The following is an 18,515-nucleotide window of genomic DNA, read 5'->3' on the forward strand; positions in this document are numbered from 1 at the left end:
CCTACACCTTAATGCATCAGTAAGAATAATTAGTGAATAATAGTATAATACTCAAGGTCTGTATTTCTGCATCTAGTACTTTTGATATTTTAAATATGTTTTGCTGACAATACATATTTTCAATGCAGGACTTGCATGTAATGTTTTATTTTATTGCTATTCTTACTTAAATAAAGTAAAAAAAAAATATCTGGAATTGTACACTTCATATAGCCTCTTTTCTCCACTACTGCTTTATTGTTAGTTCAATGTCCTCGCTGTAAATTAACCGCTGAATCACTGCAACACTTTTATATGATATCCTTTTACTTTATACAGTCGTGGACCCACTGGAAGCCACAGAAGTAGATGTAATGAAGGGTATCGACGCATTTAGACCTAGTTTACCTTTTTCGGCAGGGTAGCCAGCATTTTGAACTCAGTGAAAGTAGACAGTGGATATCTGCATTGAAATAACGATAATTCTTACAATTAGTGAGGAGAAACTTACTCATTAAATTGCCCTTTCCCCCTGGAAATGCAACTGCTGGTCGTTTCCTTGTGGTCACAGATATTAGGTCTCAGTTATCCTTATTTAGACTGGCTCCATGAAACACGACGTGTGTTAGCGGCCTCATTGATGTGTCTCTTGCGTCGTGAAACCTATAATTAGTCCCAATTTCACCTTCCAGCCACTTGTTCCCTTCGCCTTACACCCCCCCCCCCCGCGAGCGCCGGCGGCCCGGGGGTTGACCCAGGATTCTCTCGCGGTGCTCCCCGGCTTCCGACCGGGTGAGTCTGAGCACCTGCAGGCCGGCGTCGGTTCACACCAGGCGGCTTCACGTCTCCAGGCCTCCGCTTCCTGGCCAGACTACACAGGAACTTGAATTAGGCTTCATTATGACTCGACGCGAAAAAAGGCGTTTTAAGAGGCTAAAGATAGGCTAATAGAGATGAACCAGACAAAATTAGAAAAAAGTAGCCATTGTGCAGCTTCTAAACGTAAAAACTAGGCCTCCCTTTTGCATTTTGAATAAATGATTTTACTACGCAAAACTTAAGGTTATTAATTATTGTGAATGATTCCGGCACTTTCTTGACAAACTATCATCTAACTTTGTTTCATGAGGCTAACTAACTAGCAAAGCCCAGTTTCAAATGTATTGTTTAGACCGCATTGTCCGTATTGGCTTCATAATGAAGTTCCGTTGTAAAGTAAATAGCGCCAAAGCCGTAGTCACCGCCCAAACAAACAAACTAACTAACAAAAAAATGATACTACCAATTAGTCGGCGTTTAAATGTGTGGAAACATTATTTAACCTCTGACACCTTTCCAAGCCATTAAACAGTCAGAGGTCAGGCGCCCTCGGGCATCCTTTCCCCCCTGCTCTCTGCTCAGTGGCAGCTGGGTTCAAGGAGAAAAAAAATACATTATTGAAATGAATCATTTGGTTACGTTTCCCTTTGTTTCGTGACAGGCACAAATCCCAAAGCAGGCCTTTTTTCCCCCAACGAGATTAACCTTGACAACAAAGCATTCCTCATAGGACTTCAAATAGGAGATGGAAATGGCTGCACAGATAGGAGTGGGGGGTGGCATTCTTAAAATATCACCCAACTGTCCCATTAAATATGAGCAATGGTATCCTTTTGGGAAGAGGGGAAGTGTAAGTGCTGCCTTTTGTCCCGTTTTTTGGAAAAGTTGTTGAATGAAAGCCCAAAATTCTGAATTTACATTAATTAAATCATTGTTTTACCAAATGATTTGCACAATAGCATGAGGTGTAATGAATAATTAAAAGTCCAATAAATTATTCATATTTAATTTATTTAAAGCTATTATTATCACTTTATGGTTACAAGCGCTTTTCAATTTTTTTAATGAAAAATCTTTTCAAAGTCTGTCACTGCAGTAATACAGTTTTTAATTGACCTGTTGTGGCAAATTATATCCATTAATCAGTAGAAGACTTGTAATGTGACCGCAGCCCCTAGCTGCACACATGGTTTATCAAAAACTAAGAGGGAAGGGCGTGTAGAAGTAGGAAGTGTGGTCAGTGGCTCATTTATGTGTGTGTATATGCTTGTTTTTACATAAAAACCAGGTGCAGATTTCAACATTTGAACTATAGTGCAGTCTAATGTTTAGACAGCTTCCAAGTGCTGACTCCAAAGGGCTGCAGGAGCAGCGGACATCGCAACCTATTTCAACAGGGAAAATCTGGACGGAGAACCCTGAACAATGCTATCAGTGAGGTAAGCTTGTTTTTAACCCTCCCCCTGCAGCACTGCAACAGCAGATGGAGCTTTGAATAGAAGACTGGCACAAAGAATGTTCTTCATTATGAATTACAAGAATTTAATGTTTATTTTACAGATACAGAACAGTCATTCTGCTTCATTTATTTACTTTGTATTGCTGCAAGTCAGTGCCATGGTACAAGCTTCTCAGAGTGGCTCAAAATGTTCAGAATGTTTTAGAATCAAATCTTGTATTTTTTTTTTTTCCCTCAAACAAAAACATTTGATGTGTTTCAACACCCACTCTGATGAGCTCAACATGCAAACATCTTGTCTACCTAGAAGGTTGATGGACTATATAACATATGGCTTTTTTGAAAGCAATTAAAACAAGGCAAATCAAAAAGTGCATCCAACACAAAAAAAAAATCAGTTCCACTCTGTGATCAAAGTTACTGTCTGTGTTAAGGAAGTGTCCCTCCTGTCTCCTGTGTTGTCTGGCGCAATATCGGCACTGCACAGGTAAGAGGCGTCCTGATGTAGAGCTGTTGCCATTTGGGTTCAAAGGTCAAATCAGACCTCTTCAGGGGCTATGAGCAGGTGCCCGTGCTTCCCCCAAAGATGCATTTCCTTTAAATAAATACGGCAGGGTTTTATCCAGCAGAAAGGAGTTTCAGCCTGTAAATGCACCCCACAGGTTGCGTAAGCCATCAATAGACAGGACTGTGTCGCCCTTCCTGCCTTTTTCCATTCCCACAGTGCTGTGTGCTGTTCGCCCTGGTGGACAGCAGTCATTATCTGGGCCCATAGTCGTAGTTAGAGGGGCCACTGGTGGCTGAGTACATGTTAGCTGTAGCTGGGTTCATGTGGTGATGGTACGTGTGTCCTCTGATACTGGGTAAAGGGTAGGGCGACGGCCTGGTCTTGGCCCCCAGGTAGTGTTCATAGCTGGTGGGGTACTTGTAAGGGTGGTGGTGCAGGGTGTCCGGGGGTATAGGGTGGGCGTCTGGCCGAAGATCATGGGGAGGGCTGGGTCGACCACTGGTGAGCGGGACGGCATGGAGGCCTCCCGGGACGGGCAGGGCGGGGCTGAGGACCCGGGACATCAGTTGGTGAGCCGGGTCAGCGTGTATGGGCGTGCCACTGGGGTCCCGCTCGTATTCCCGCCTACTGTCCTCTGGGGAGGAAGAGACGTGAAGACAGTCAGAGAAAGTCAAGACGTGAATACTTTATACCAGCAGGTTGTTTATATTGTCCTAAAAAGTGAGTGAGTTCAGTTTCGCACTCCAGGCTGCAGTATATGTGACATGTGCCGGTTTTTAGAAGACTCGTACTGATACCAGTGTTTTCAGGTGGAAGCTAGAAACAGTTTGCACTGTGCCCTGATATATAATAAAATCTCATTTCACTTACTATTATTCACAAGTTGAAACCAATGTTTAGATCACTACAAAGTAAAAGGCTGCACTGAAGCCCAGAAAAAACTAAATATTAGTTACCTGTTAAAATCTGCCAAATGATCATTAGAATAAATTCCACATAGGAGCTTTTCCATAGAAACCGTTATTACAAAAATCTTTCAGATGGATTGGAAACTTTTTAAAGCCAAGGTACAACTCTCAATTGAACGAATATTCAATTCATCAAGTTATTATTACTGAACTAGTAAATAAAATCATCATCATTTCAAGAAAGTTTCATTTCCGTTGCAGGTTTTAGTTCGCTGTGAAGCTGTTGTCTGTTACATAAAGGCATAAGAACCTGTATTTTGTCAGCAGTGGAGGACACTGACTGGCTGACATGGGATGTTTAATTAAAAGCCAGTATTGGCATAATACTGCAAATGCACCACTATGCTTAGGGATAAGGAAGTCAAAGAAAGTGAGTGAAAAATGGCAACAATTGAAAGAAACGCACTTCTTCTGAATGCTTAACAATTAAACATGACTGTGTCATGTTTCATGTTTGATAGTAGGCATGAGTTTTGAAATGAAAAAAGAGCGAGCTGCAGACCTTTCTCTGTGCCGTTCTGCTGAGGGGGAGATGACATTGGGTTTCTTGTTCTGGCAAAGGCACTCATTATTGGCAGAGAGCCTGGCCTGTGATTCCTGGGCCTGGAGCAGGGAGAATGGATTCAGTTTCATACTCATTTAATGAATGTCAAGGGCACATTTTCCTTATTATACATTAAAATGATGAATGCATGTTTTAAGAGTTTACACTGATGCATGTAATTGGCATTTACACATTGACGTGCCCCCAGTTTGCTATGAATGAAATGGAAGCAACCTATTACACAACTCAGATTGGCCTGTTCTATAAAACAATAAAAAAATTCCCATAAACTTCAGCGTAGCTGCTTCAGTAAATGCTTTAAGGACAAAAAAAAAAGTAATTTGCAGCGCTGGGTGAACAGCATTTGATTCAGATTCCAGATAATACCAGATGGGTGGGGTTTACTCCGCCGTGACAATTACAAGTGTGTCTGGTAATTTGTCGGTGACAGAAAAGCACAGTTGATTGGCTTTCAAACAATATCCAGTGATTATGACACATCCTAGCCCTCGTTGTGTTCTTTCATGTGGTGAACTCCACCCATCTGCCACCTGTGTGGCGTAAAACAAACAGCAAAGCTATTTCGCCAATGGTCTCTGGCCCGGCCAGCTCTGTTGTAAGTTTTTACATCATGTGGAAACCCGCCAACAAGACTGTATTTTTTTTTTTTTTTTTGAAATGCTCACCAGTCCTCTGGGTCACAGTCCCTGAAGCCCTTTGCAAAGGGATTGCTGGCTATCTTCAGCTGTGTGATCTGAAATCCAGAGCACAACGACAAAATAAACCTCAGTGCTGCATTCTGTAGTTATACACGGTGTCGTTGCATTTGCACTTCTATGAGAGAGGAGAGCAGCGGTAAGGCTCGATTGATGGACTGAACATTTTAGGAGGAAAATCTGCTCTGTCTATAAAAAAAAAAAAAAAAAAAAATCACATTTGAACACAGTGCTGTCTTTAATAAAATATGCGGGGATGTAGTTGCGGGCCCGCTATGCATGGCATCATGTCCATTCAGTGTAATTGACAACAAAGTGAGTTTATATAACTGCCAGTTGATACAGAGCTTATTTTGTTGTAGACGATGATGTACAAAGTCTTTTGTAACATTAACAGCTGCGGAGCGACTCATCTGGATCATACGGACACAGCGTAAATGGTTCCTGATCATAACTTGGATGCATTCCCCACTATCAGTATCATTTTATCACCTTTCACATTCAGCTCAGCTAATGTGTATAATTTTGTCTCAGTGTCATAAGCCATGAGGCATCGGCCTCTCAGGTGTAGAAAATACGGAGGACTTGGCAGGATCCGTGACATTTAGCAGGCTGTCGAACACAGCAGTTCTTTGACAGGCTACGGCCTGGTCGCGGGAAGGTCCCGGTCACCGTAACGCGCCGGCTCCCGCACCCCTCGCCGATACCCCTGGACTGCTGACGGGGACCTGAATTCGATTCGAGCGTTTCACTCGCCGCGGATAACCGGTGGACTGCAGCGACGTGTGAACCGGAGCAGGCTCAGGGGGCTGAGGGCAGCCAGGGCCGGGAAAGAGGGGGAGCGCGGGCAGACGCACGGAAAGGCGCGCAAAAAGGGAGCAGCCGAGGAACGCCCGGCACCGATTCCCTCGTTGACGAGTGGGCAAAATGCAGCACGGGAGCACCGAAAATACAGCGCTCTTAGGATCTGTGTCAGGGTCAATGGTGGGTTAAAAACGAGCCTGCCGTCCAGCCCGCCCCGGGCTAATCCCTTAGAGCGTGAGAGAAAAAGTCGGCTCACCCGGTGGTTCTGGTAGGCCGTGACCGCTGTGAAGCGGGTCTCCTCGAAAACGAAGGTTTTGTAATTCTCCTCGGCATATTTCTCGCTGTCCTTGCGGGGGTCCACGTAAACCACATGAAACCTGGGCTGGTAGCGGTGCATGGAGTTCAGAATGATCTGTAAAACACAAAGGAGGCAGCAACAATAATAATAATTCAACGCGGCACCAAAGGCAAGTCAGACTATGGTCGATGTGATACTTTTATTTGGATATAAGGAGTAGTTCATTGATTTGGCAAATAAATAACTTGTGGTTGGAGAAAATAAAGTAAAATAAAATAAAATAAAATAGTGGTAGTTTTGTGACTTCTACCAATTAAAAATGATCTTATTTACTAAATATTCAAACCCGTGGCAGCCATTTCCAAGGCACGTATTTGTGGATATAAGCAGCAGGTTTGGTAAATGAAAGGCAGAAATAACCCGACGCTCCTGTGAAATGTGCGGAGCCGTCAGAGCTTAACCATGGAGCAATAGTGATGATCGTTAACCAGCCGTTTTAGGCCCTAGATGGACACTTGATTGTTTCCATCCTGCAGTCCCGCACACATCTCACCCCCTTTTCAGTATTCGCTGAAATATCCCCCCACATCGCGAGAAAGCTCTCTTTTTCTTTTCTGATTTCACAACTTGTGAAAATGACACGCGGCAACACTCGGGCCGAGTGGAATATCAAGCGGGAAGGGCTGAAATAATTTCCAGTGGTGAAATATCCCACTTCCTCGCCGTCGCTTTTGGAGCAAAGCCCGATGCGCAGTGCCATTTCTGCGGACCCAAACCGGGCTTTCAGGCAACAGCTGACTATTAGTCATAGTACCAAGGATTAATTACTTGTATCAATCAGTCTGAGAGCGAATAAAATTGCTCAGCTTTTCCTCATAATAATCTTCCAGCAGGGACGTCGTGTGTCCACATTGTGAGTTTACAGTTAGTAGTTACCAGTTTATGGTCTTTTAGAGCCCCTGAGATGTGTCGGGAAAATCTTCCACTGGCATTATTTCTGGTTCTAAATAATGCTGCGCTCATCTGTACTATCATTACAGTCACTGAAACTGCCGTATGTTTTTGCATAGCGATCTGTTAAACCCGATGGCTGTTAAACTGTCGCATAATGAAACTAAGGTCTGTTTTACATGAATCTTTTTCTTTTTTTTTTTTTTTTTTACCCGTGGTGTACTTACATGTCCGTTGTCATCCAGCAGGTTGTTGGTGAGTTTGAGTTTGTCAAAAGAGACGATCTGCTTCATCCATTGCGCCCCTTTGGCCGGAGAGTCCGGGTGGTAGTGGACCCTGCCCGGCGTGGCGGGGTCAGCCTTACCCGCCACCAGCCACGACGAGCTGTGGAAAGCATACCTGTAAGATGGGGGGGGGGGGTGGAAATTGAATAAGACGCCGATTGTCCGGTGGTAGACACAAAAAAGTCAAAGTCGCCCGGTCACGCATGCAAACTGTCCATGTAGGGAGACACACACTGAGGATATATGAAAATCCAGTAGGCTTCATGATGAGGGAAAAAATGTGAAACAGACTGTAGCCTATCTCTAATGTCAGCATATAGTCACCAACATATTTCTGGCCCAAACTGGTTAATTGTGGAACTATTTCTTGAACTGTTAAACTCTGAATATAGGTAACATCTATATATTTATGTGTTCATGAATTCACGCACAGGCTATATTTCTTTGATCCACGTATTTGTACTGTGGTAATGATACAGTTGTTCTGCTTGTGGAGTTTAATTCTGTGAATTGTGGACCGCGCGCATCAGTGAAAAAAACCCTCCGAACTAGTGCAGTGTTTTACGTTCCCGTAGTGACAGATGTGTGTCCGACCTGTCTAAAAGATGTGCACACAGTTACCTGTAACGTTTGTCGTCCACGGGCAGGAAGTCCATCAGGAGCATGTAGTCGGCCATGGGATCCATCCCAAATATTTTCACTTGGAAAGTTGGAAACATTCTCCTGGCAAAGAAAAAACAAACGGGGCAACTGTTAAATCTGGGCTTTAAATGCTTGCTACTGCTGCTTATGTGGGTGCTCACTTTGTTTTTATGTCCTACTTCTTAAAAGCGGATCATCCGTGTGCGGACGGCGGCGTTAAACTGTTTGGACTTTTTGGGGGATTTCGTCGGAGGGAGCCAACAAATGATGTTCGCCAAAGTATTTCTTTTGAAAAAAGCCAGCCTGTTTGCACTTTGCAGAGAGACATGCAGCTCCAGGCCTACGGAGATTAATTTGGGCCCCAGCCGGCGGCTACGAGAAGAAGACAGAGGGCTTCAAACTATTGGAAAAGACGTGATTCAGTAACCAGATAAAACCCCCTCTGATCGGGACGGTGCTTTGGGTTTGTCGTCTTTTAACTCCGCGTTTGTAACTCATTGCCGACCGCCTTAACTTCTCCTCTGCTTCTCTCATGAATTCCAGAAACATTGACGTTATGTGGGAATGCGAGGTGTGGTACGGCTCTTTTTTTATAATCAGGAAAGAGAGAGGGGGGGAATGAAAACAAAAAGAGAAAAAGTACAGTCAGTGCTCTCTGCATGCTGATGTGGTCTGTTGGGGACCTCTATAAATGTACCAGCAATCATTTCTCTGCTTTCCCCCCAGAAATGCGGATTCAGTCGCTTTCGGACGTTTCGCCGCGAGCGGCTCGGCCAAACACTTGTCCCCCCCCCCCCAACCTCGTCCAGGTTGGGTTACTGTGCAGGGGCAGACCCGTGTCCCCCGACAACATCAGCTGGAAGCTGAGTAATCCGCCGAGTCAGTGAAAGGGATCCGAAAATCAACGCTCAATTAACGTCAGTGTCGTGGCTAGGTGAGGCTGAAGGGGCTTTTAAAGGGCTCTGCAGATCTCCTTTCCCCTGGTAGACAACGCAGAGCGGGGAACTTGGCCCTGCCAGCCCGGGATTAAATCAACTACCTCACGCCTCTTTATAGTATTATAATAAAGAAAAAACTCGTATATTTATACGTGCCATATTTAATGTATACTGACTATCAGTGAAACGTTTTATGGGCTCTCCACGAGGGTCAGAGGTCAACGCTGGTAAGACGGTTGTCCTGCCTGTAAGGTTACACGCCAGGGCGACACAAGCAGGATAAAGCATAAAATCTGCTATAAAAAAATAGGTCTCTCTGATTTAGCTAAAATTTGGAAATTACAAAGGAAAAATCCACCAGTCCCTTATCTTTAAATGACCGTATTCCGTGTGTTTGTGTGTGTGTGTGTGTGTGTGTTTTTTTTTAATTATTAATAATGAAATCAAAACCAGATTTTGGTGTACTTATTCCATTCATGTAACCAAAGTGGATTTTTTTTGGTGAGACCGAAGAGGTGCCGACGCTCCTGTAACACGAACAAAGGCGAACCGGTGTCGAGGCGAGAGTGAAAGCAAGACCGTAATACCGTAACCAGCTCGCGCGCGAGCTGATCTCCGTCCGCGCGTGTGAAGGCTCACGGACTAAAGGTAGCAGCGGTGAGTTAGAAACCGACGGTGAGGGAAACTAGCCGAGAGTCACAGTCGTCCTTAGTGGATCTGTAAAGCGCAGCAGGGTCAGACCATGGTGTTTACATCTGACATACACACACACACACACACACACACACGCATCCACCTACAAGCGTATACCCATGCGTTTGACCTCTCCGGCAGCGGGCCTGAACTATTCACCTGCACAGTTTCACATCCGATATATTTTACAACGTGTGCTTTAATCGAATTCAGCCGCCTCCTGCACAAGCAGGCCCGAAAGTGCAGGAAACAACGAGGGGATTTCTGGTAACTGCTCAACAATGCAAGACTGTGGTGCCAGTCTGGGCCCATAAACATGTTATCTGTTAAAGAGTGAAAAAGGTGAGTTCACTGTGAACTCCAGATGAAAGGGAGAAGAAAATATACAATAGATTTTTTTTTTTTTTTGGTGAAACTCCTTTATCCTCATTTGATTTGATACTATTTCATATATATTTTCAAATAAAAGACAGATAAACCAAAGCAAAATATATACCCCGCATGTGTGATTTGCGGCATCAGAATAAATGCTAAAAAAAAAAAAAAAAACAAACTCAAATTTGAAATTTGAGTCCTCTAATGCCTTTGTTCTTCCTAAAGGTAGGACATCGAGTACTTTTAGCCGATATGTCACAACAAAACATGGCCTACTTTGTATTATTTGTGTTATTTCTTTTTAACTGAAGGCTTCCGTGGAGAGAAGTACCTTCCCAGCTTCGGGTCTGAACCGAATGCCTGCTCACCTGCCAGCCTTGGTCACGATCATCTCCGTGCCCAGCTGATTAAACTCGTCCCACAGAGCTTTCATCTCCAGCTGGACGTTAATGTTGGCCACTTTCGGGTTCTTCTTCACCAAGGTTTTGCTGCTCGGCGTGGAGTTGGAGGACGACGAGGAGCAGTTGGGAGTCCCGCCGTCGCTCGGCGGGGCCTGGCCCGGGTTAGAGCCCGGGTAGTTGTAGTTGTGCTGGGCGGCGGGGCAAGGCTCGAAGTGGGACTCGTGTTGGCCGTAGGGGTCCCCGGGGGACGGAGAGAGGTGGTAGCCCCCCGGCGTGTTGAGGCTGCTCAGGCTGCTCGTCGTGAAGGCTGCAACATCGCAAAAATGGGACAGCTGCGTCAGCCACGGACTGGATATGGCTGAAATCATCCCAAAAAACTGGATTTACTGATTATGCCTTGCACTGTGAGTCGGTGATAACACAGATGGGCTAGCAAAAAACAGAAGCCGGATTCAGCGACCTCCCAATGAAGATGTCAGGCGCAAATGCACCCCTTTCGGTTTCAAAGTTTCCGTCTCGACTGTGCATAAATCCCCGGGGTTGCATCCACTGCCAGCATGCTACAGTGTGCCTGGTCTAAAATCGCGAACGGGCGAACGCGTGGCCGAAACGTTCCCCAAAACTGCAGCGGCCGCCTAGAATCCCCGCACCGCTGGCAGAGAAGGAGCTGCGGGAGCGTGCGGATGAGCTTCTGCCTCGGGTGGACTGCGCTCCGAGCGGCGGCTGTCGTGGAGCTACTTGCTGTGTGTTACACCGCAACCCCTTCTCTCTCTTATCTAACGCGGAGGGCCTCCCCTTTGCGATAAAACCGGTTCTTATTTCTATTTAGATAAGGAACTGCAGGTAATGTGCCTTTTCCTCGCCCTGGGACGAGACTGATTGACAGAGAAGTGCGCCCCTTTTAAATGGGCTTTCCGGCACCCATTTAACATTTGGATAAGGGTTTGGCCCACATCAACCCCCGTCAACAAACAATAGAGGATCTGGCCGCCAGAGAGGAGTGTAAAGGGTGTACAAGGTAAACACACACTCATTTGCATGAACAAACAAACAGGCTGCAGGTGACTGTTACTTTTTCTTCATTGGACAAATAGATGTATGGAGGTATGGATATGGAACCCCCCCCCCGCCTCCCTCCCTCCCTCCGAGCTGGATATACTTATTACGGTCTGCTTATACCATTACACGCAGGGTGCCCGTGTAAACCCTCCTCCTCCTGGCTTTATTGTCAGTGTATTCGATCCCGTCCACAAATTAAAGTTGACTCTTTGTGCAGCGCTTTGGGGTTTTGGAACGGGAAACTTTTTCTTCCACTCTGGCCGCTTGGTGTGCAGACGTCTCTCCCCTAATGTTGGTGACCAGAACTGAATCTGAATTATTTTTAATGGTAGGCCAACTGTGCCAGAATTTATTTTTACGCTGATTTCATTCATGCATTCAGAACACCGCAGCCACATGCGGCGTTGCCCACTGATTCCGGTTGCGCGTTCTGACAATGTCGATTAACCGAGCAAATGCAAGGGGTGTTAGGCCTGTGTAATTTCGGGTGAGATGTGCGCATGCTACGGCAGCTCTATGGGCATTAACAAACAGATTTACCTTCCATTTCCCGGGTCACAGTGCTGTAGTGCATTTTAAAGGAACCGTGGCTGCGCAGGTCTGGCTTGTCTAGGCCGGTGCTCTGCTTGTCAAACGCTGCGTTTCCTGCTTGCTCCGCAGCCGAAATCAGAGAGGCAATACTAAAAGCATTTGCCTTTGGAGAGAGGGGACCGCCGTCGTCCATAGGCAAGGGATCGAGTCGGGAAAAGCCGTCCCTCCTCCTCCTCCTCCGCTTCCCAACCGCGCAGAAAGCAGGAGAAGGCTGCGCACAATGGAGAGGAACATGCGCCAAAATGGGGTTTTCACATTCCGCCACCGGCGCTCGGCGGGTGCGAGAGAGAGAGTCTGGGGCAGACTGTTCTTAAAGTATTCCCACGGCTACGGCGAAGACGCCAAAAGCTTCCCGGTGCTCTGAATCATATGATGAACCCCTGAGCACGTCCTGGTGTCAAAACATAGTTGATCCGCAGTGAAGAGAGAGAGAGAGAGAGAGAGAGAGAGAGCTTCCCTTGTTTCTCCTCCGGTCTGCGGCGGGGTGGTGTCATCTGAGTCCTGCCTTGAGGAGAAGCTACTACTGCTGCTGCGAGACTGTCAAAAGTGAGCAAGATCCACGCCTCCCCTGCACCACTAGGAAAAAAGTGTCTGCGCTCTGCGCTGGACGTTTTATTTCAGTAAGACCTTGTCCGTCATTTGAATTCAACTCTAACGTCATTGCAATGTCCGGCTTCAAAGTGCGCCACTTTTCCAGTAAATTACGGGGCTACATATGCGTGTGCATGTTTTCGCCGCCCGAGCCCAGATAGGGGCTGCACCGTCCCCGCGTTACGCCGGGACATCGCGGGCTGCGATGCATAATGTGTCCAAAATTTATGAGTCTTTTGCGCGACAGCTCCGTGTGAAAACGTACTTTCCCTTGAACAAGGTTGCAGCGGGTTGTCAAGCACACACAGAAGGAGACAGAAAACATTGATATAAAACATTCAGACATGGAAATAATTGGGACGTGGCAGATATTCCCCCTCATCTCAGACATGTCACTCATTTTAGACCCACAGGTGCTACTGTTGAGATTAACGGTTGTTTTACGCAATCACACCAACCACCCTTGCACCCATTTTATCCCTCCACCCAGTCCACCGTCCCAACGGCAGTGTAACGCCGAACCGCTGAAATTCCACGCTCGTTTGATTCCCCCTCTTTACCCCGTTACACACAGACAGACACGCAGCAAAACGCCGTCCACGCAGCCAGTAAACAGGCAGCATCGACACGCGTGGCACTGGAGGCCGGAGCTGGACTTGACCTCTCCGCCTCGCGCCTCCAGCATCGCCCCGCCGGCCCCTCAGCCGGTCGAGGTTCAGCTTCAAGTGTGCGGCGAGCGGAGGTGTGTTTCGTTGGACCGGATAAGAGTCTGATTTGTACCGGGGTCAACTGGATGAAGTGTGAAGGCAGCAGCGGGGTTCTAATGGGATAAGGCGGTTAGAGGATTAGTCCTGTTTGTTTTGGATGTTTCTCCGTGGGAGGGAGGGGGCGTAAATAAACCATTGCAATATGTTGTTTGGGGCAAATATTTAGATAGATAGATAGATAGATATTCATTAAGTGTGGGAACTGCTCCGTGTCCTCTGTGCATTGATTACTCTATAAAAGAAATAAGGCATGGCGCAGTCAAAACCAGATGGTGCTCTCCTCCCAGTGTATGCCTGCCTTTTTTTTTTTTTTTTTTTTAGACACGATGCCATCGATAGCGACCCACTTCATCATTGCCAAGTCGGAAGCCTCCTTTGTAAATACTCAGGTGATAACAGACAAAATACAGGAGCAGATCAACATGGGAAGAGAGCGTGTGTTGGAATGCGCTCGCAGGCCTCAGCAGCGGCCCGAGCATTCACAGCCCCTACACCTACGAACACGCAGACTAACCCATAGGTGAAAATCTGAACGGGAAAAAGCTGTCGCACGACAGGCTACGTTTAACCGTAGTCACAAAAAATGCCCTCTGTGCATGTTGGAGAAGGCTGCTGCTCAAGCAGAGGAAGTGCCGGAGCGCAACGCCAATCGAAAAGTAGTAAATGTTGATTCAATGTGTATGTCATACACATTTTTAAGCTTCACAAAAATAAGAATGCGCTCTCTGTCAGGATGGTAGGCGATGTAGCTATAGTCTGAAAAAAACAAAAAACAAAAAACAAAAAAACTTTTAACGTGGCATACGTGAAGCGTAGTTACAACCACAGCATCATGGGGATTTTTCGTTGGAGCGCTCAAGCAGCTTTCACCGGGAGAACCATTTCCCATCTGGTAAAATAGTCTGACTGGGGTTTTTCGGCGCGCATCTCGGACTTTTACTTGTACAGCCCAGCTTGCCGCGGACCGCACCCCGAGGAGCTCAGCAAATGAGCCCCGAAACCTGGCAACAATTAGACAAAGTGAGCAGCCCTCGCCGATTCGAGGACCCAGGACTGCGCAGCGACGGCACAGCTTCCCTGTTCAGTGACTGATGGACACACACACACACACACACACACACACACACACACACACACACACCGTCACATTCCTCCACATCTGCTGGTCCTCTGTCAGTGTAAACCCGACCATGTATGTTTGTTTGTTTTTACCGACGATATTCCAATTCTTATTTACAACGAGGCCGGCGTGGAAATTTGACTCTTAATTACTGTAAGAAACTATTGAAATGATTTGGAACCGCAAGCAGTCATATAGTCCACACAGCGGGAAAGAGCCCAGGATTTAGTGGTTAGGGACTAGTTCGTCAGAAGTCACTGCTGAACCCCAAGTCTTTTCAAATGCGATTCAATTCAGCACTTTGACAGGAATTTCCAGGAGGACAGGCTTGACGTAGAAAAAAAAAAAAAAAGGTACCACTTGTAGTCCACACGGACTTGAATGGTCTGCGCGGAACCTGCGACTCGTGGCTTTGCTGATGTGGAGAAACAACCGCGCCGTGTTATTTCGTTGTGTAATGTAACTAATTGGCGCATCGGAAAAACACATTTGTTGTGGCATCGCAGGGCGCTGCGAGTACACTACACCCTTCATATGCACGATGATGCTGAACATTTTACAGATTGGATTTATGTTGAGAAATTATTAAAAAGAGGTTGTTTTTTTTTGGCACTTTTCCTAATTTCTAAGTCAATAATCTCACACAGGGAAATAGTGCCCATTCTCGTCAGGCCATTTTCTGTCTTTTAATCGGTCGCCGTTTGTCACTGAAGCTGTGCTCTTGTTTTCTGCACGGCACAGTGAGACTCTATATGACGCTAACTGACAGGCAACTGCGCAAATGTGACGGGGGCCAACAGAAGGAAAACTTGAAGAGGACCCCCCCCCCCCCGGTGCCATTTGGCGTGCGCTTTTACGCACTGGAATAATAAAAAAATAAAATAAAATAGCACTAAAACTCTTTTCCATAGGAATACCGTAAATACATTGGCCTGATTGTAATTCTCAGTTACGGTGGTTTGACACATTTTTTGACAACCACTCAGTCCCCCGCAGCACACATTCCCCCATGTTGTTTGTTGTCCCCCGGTTGTCTTTTACGGGATCATCGGAGGCCTCTGTTCCCCGCGCGCTGTAGGAGAGGCCTGTGTGGTCCTGTGGTAACACGAAAAAAAAAAATCCCCAAACCGAAAAAACTCCCGCCCACGCCGCGGATCTCGTAAACAGCAGGGCTGCTATTTGGTGTTATTATTACACAGAGATGTTATTAGGTCATCGGTGTATCTGGAAGGACCTGTTGGGTGCGCGCACCCCCCCCCCGTCCTTCCCCAAGACACACAGTAAAACAACATCAAATCTCCTTTGATGTTTTACGCTTGTGTTGTGGAGATATTTATCTCTCCAGTCTCCAATTTAACGAGCCTGTCAGTGCCACAACCAGACTGCTACAATTAATTACACGCCCGCATCTTTTAACAGATAATAAATCCCAACTTATTCCGCTGATCATACACCCAGCGATTTTCACATTCAGGTTGCGTGACCGAGGCTGTGGGGACCGAGGCGGCGCATGTCGCGCATTAAACCCTATCCTATCCAAATATTAGCCCAAATCCCCGAATATGAAGCAGAGGAAGTGAGCAGTTGACCGCTGACAGCAGAGGACCCGGGGTGTCCCTGTCTCCGCGGGGCGTTCGGAAAATGCACGGGGAGAGAAAGGTGCCTCAGCTATCTATAGGACCTCCGGCCGCTGAGCCTCGTGAGGACATATAAATAAACATGTAAATAAAAATCCATATTGAGAGGGAAAATTGAAGTCAGTTGCCTTAAAAACCACTGTCCCTAAACGAGTCATCAATTAGTCCTGAATTTACACCTCGTGTAATGAATAAACGGAAATGAGGGAAATGGGGATTTATTTCTAGTTTATGCATTATTTATTTAATTATGTTTACATCATACATCTGTCGACGCAAGCAATGAAAAATGCCTCAACCATTTCTATAATTCTCATACGAGGAGCGCTGGTGGTCGGTTGTTCACTCAATAGGGCCTTGGAAATAATGCCGAGAAGTTAGTAGCCTCTCAATCTACTGTCGCTTTAGTTAATCTAGGCTCTTGCTGTTTTGCTGTTCTATCACCACAGGCTGTGTCTTTCTGAGCCGAGGCCATTTAATCATTTAATCGTCGGACGAGTATGAGGATACAATAAACTAGAGAGTGGTTTCTAGGTCTCATTGCTGCAAAAAGTCGTAAAAACACAAGTCTCCAGTCTTGCAGGTGCCAGCAGTGGGTCTAATTTTGTCGGTTGGCTAAATTTTTGTATGCCTTCATTCACTCCGCTGTTTTTTTTTTTTTTCTGTTTTGTTTTTGTTTTGTTTTTTTCTTTTTAAATGTCGACCTCCTTTCCCGGAATTTGGTGTCCACATCAGAACAAATAGTAATTGGTGTTTTTCATTAAAAACGTCCAAACATCTGACCTTGTGATGAATGTTATGGATATTTGTCCGATGTCTATCACTGGTTATTTTTCCTTACTTGTAATTTCATTTCTGTCATCTGTCATTGAGTGGTTAGTTGGGTATTTGGAAGACTTCTTCCGTGGTCGGTTGCTGTGATGGATAAATTCAAAAACTGTTCGTCTGATGGTTTATAACCTTGTTAATATGTGCAAATACACACGAGGAGGATATTACAGTGGAAGCTGAGTTTACTGGTGGGCGCCCGTGTGTTTGCAGCAGGGCAGATTGTAAATACCGACGGTAGTTTGTGCTCACATTGTGTTACAGATGTTTGCAGATGTACATTGTCCCTCAGCGGGCCTTCAGTCAAGCGTATAGGAGACCACAGTGCCGTAATCCTATAGTCAGTTTCAGGGGATACACTAATAATGCAAACATTACTGCAACCAGCCAGTATATGATCTTACAAATAGGTGGATCAGAAATTTAGGGGAGCTTTGGTGTTAATTATATTTTATTTCATAACTGGGAAATTTATTTGACTCCCATGTTAGTCTATAGCCTCAATGGACTAGATATTACTCTGGATATTACTATGGACTCTAGATATTATTATTACTATGGACTCTAGATATTATAAGGAATTCCTTATAATATCTAGAAAAAAAGAAAAAAAGAAAAGGGGAAAAAACGAGTCAAAACACATTTCCTTGTTGGCATATAAATGTGGTTTTCCTGTTCAGCCCTGTTCTCTTTGTATTTTTGGGGGTCATCATAAAAGGACATGTGCATAAAAACACAATGGACATGAACACAATGGCTGACCGAAGGTGACAATCATGATTCCCAAGTGTCTATCCTAGGCAAATTCCAGCGTATATTCCCACACACATCCATAAAACAATGAAAAACCGGGTGTAGACTTTAGTTTTAATATTATTTATATAAAAACCTAGGAGGATGCAGGTTAATGTTTCAGAAACAACCATGTACCCCCACAATGGAATGTCATGTTTTCAAATGACATCATATCAAATGTCGAAAGATTTCTTCCTGGAAATATAACTCTTTTTGTTTCTTTCAGCTGCTTTATACAGTATAGTAAAATACCTGTTTTGTGCGGACAATTTTTTGCCTCCTAATCTTTATAGTTTCTCCGGTCTGACGACCTCACTACCTGGTCAGTTTGTCCAGGCAGCCTTCCAGAAATAAAAAAAGAGACAAAGAAAGAAAAGCACAATTTTCACTTTCTCCCTCCCCCTATGCAGTTGTCTGGGAAGATGTGTGCCACCAGTATTTGTTTATTTTGGGAAGGAAGGTCCTCTCTCCACATTTCTTCTTGGAGTTAATGAATGGGCCTGACAGCTACCAACTGTGCCCTTCAGCAAGCTCTGTGCAGCTTGGTCGAAGCAGGCCGGCCTCGACCCTCCGCTCTCTCCAGCCCAACCACACCTGAAGCAACACTGTGAAGGACAAAGGGGTGAACAGTCGGTTATCATCCAGCTTCCAGGAGATTACTGTAAAATACAGTCTAACACACGGTGCTTTAGGAAAATGCCTAAAGGTGTATTTCATCAGGAGAAAAATGGCAATGTGTGTATGTGTT

The 18,515-nt window shown here is 45.6% G+C and overlaps 1 protein-coding gene across 1 annotated transcript; it reads right to left on the reverse strand.

Annotated features, from left to right (window-relative positions):
• Positions 1-2,476: 2,476 nt before the first annotated feature.
• Positions 2,477-12,583, reverse strand: tbx1 (T-box transcription factor 1). Its single transcript, XM_040154268.1, has 8 exons — positions 11,979-12,583; positions 10,347-10,737; positions 7,952-8,053; positions 7,274-7,445; positions 6,054-6,209; positions 4,964-5,031; positions 4,236-4,336; positions 2,477-3,399 (listed from the first exon to the last, which is right to left on the reverse strand). The coding sequence occupies exons 1-8, from the start codon at positions 12,160-12,162 to the stop codon at positions 3,017-3,019; spliced, it is 1,557 nt and encodes a 518-aa protein (XP_040010202.1). The 5' UTR covers positions 12,163-12,583; the 3' UTR covers positions 2,477-3,016.
• Positions 12,584-18,515: the final 5,932 nt, after the last annotated feature.

The sequence above is a fragment of the Xiphias gladius genome, chromosome 19 (assembly GCF_016859285.1).
Source record: "Xiphias gladius isolate SHS-SW01 ecotype Sanya breed wild chromosome 19, ASM1685928v1, whole genome shotgun sequence".
NCBI classification, from domain to species: Eukaryota; Metazoa; Chordata; class Actinopteri; order Istiophoriformes; family Xiphiidae; genus Xiphias; species Xiphias gladius.

Bases quoted from the DNA above. Each gene is read 5' to 3' on its own strand.
- tbx1 (XM_040154268.1), bottom strand. From the start codon at position 12,162: ATGGACGACGGCGGTCCCCTCTCTCCAAAGGCAAATGCTTTTAGTATT. The intron at 10,738-11,978 runs GTAAATCTGTTT...GGATGATTTCAG, and splicing joins TGTGACCCGGGAAATGGAAG to CCATATCCAGTCCGTGGCTG. The intron at 8,054-10,346 runs GTGAGCAGGCAT...TTTCTTTGCCAG, and splicing joins ATCGTGACCAAGGCTGGCAG to GAGAATGTTTCCAACTTTCC.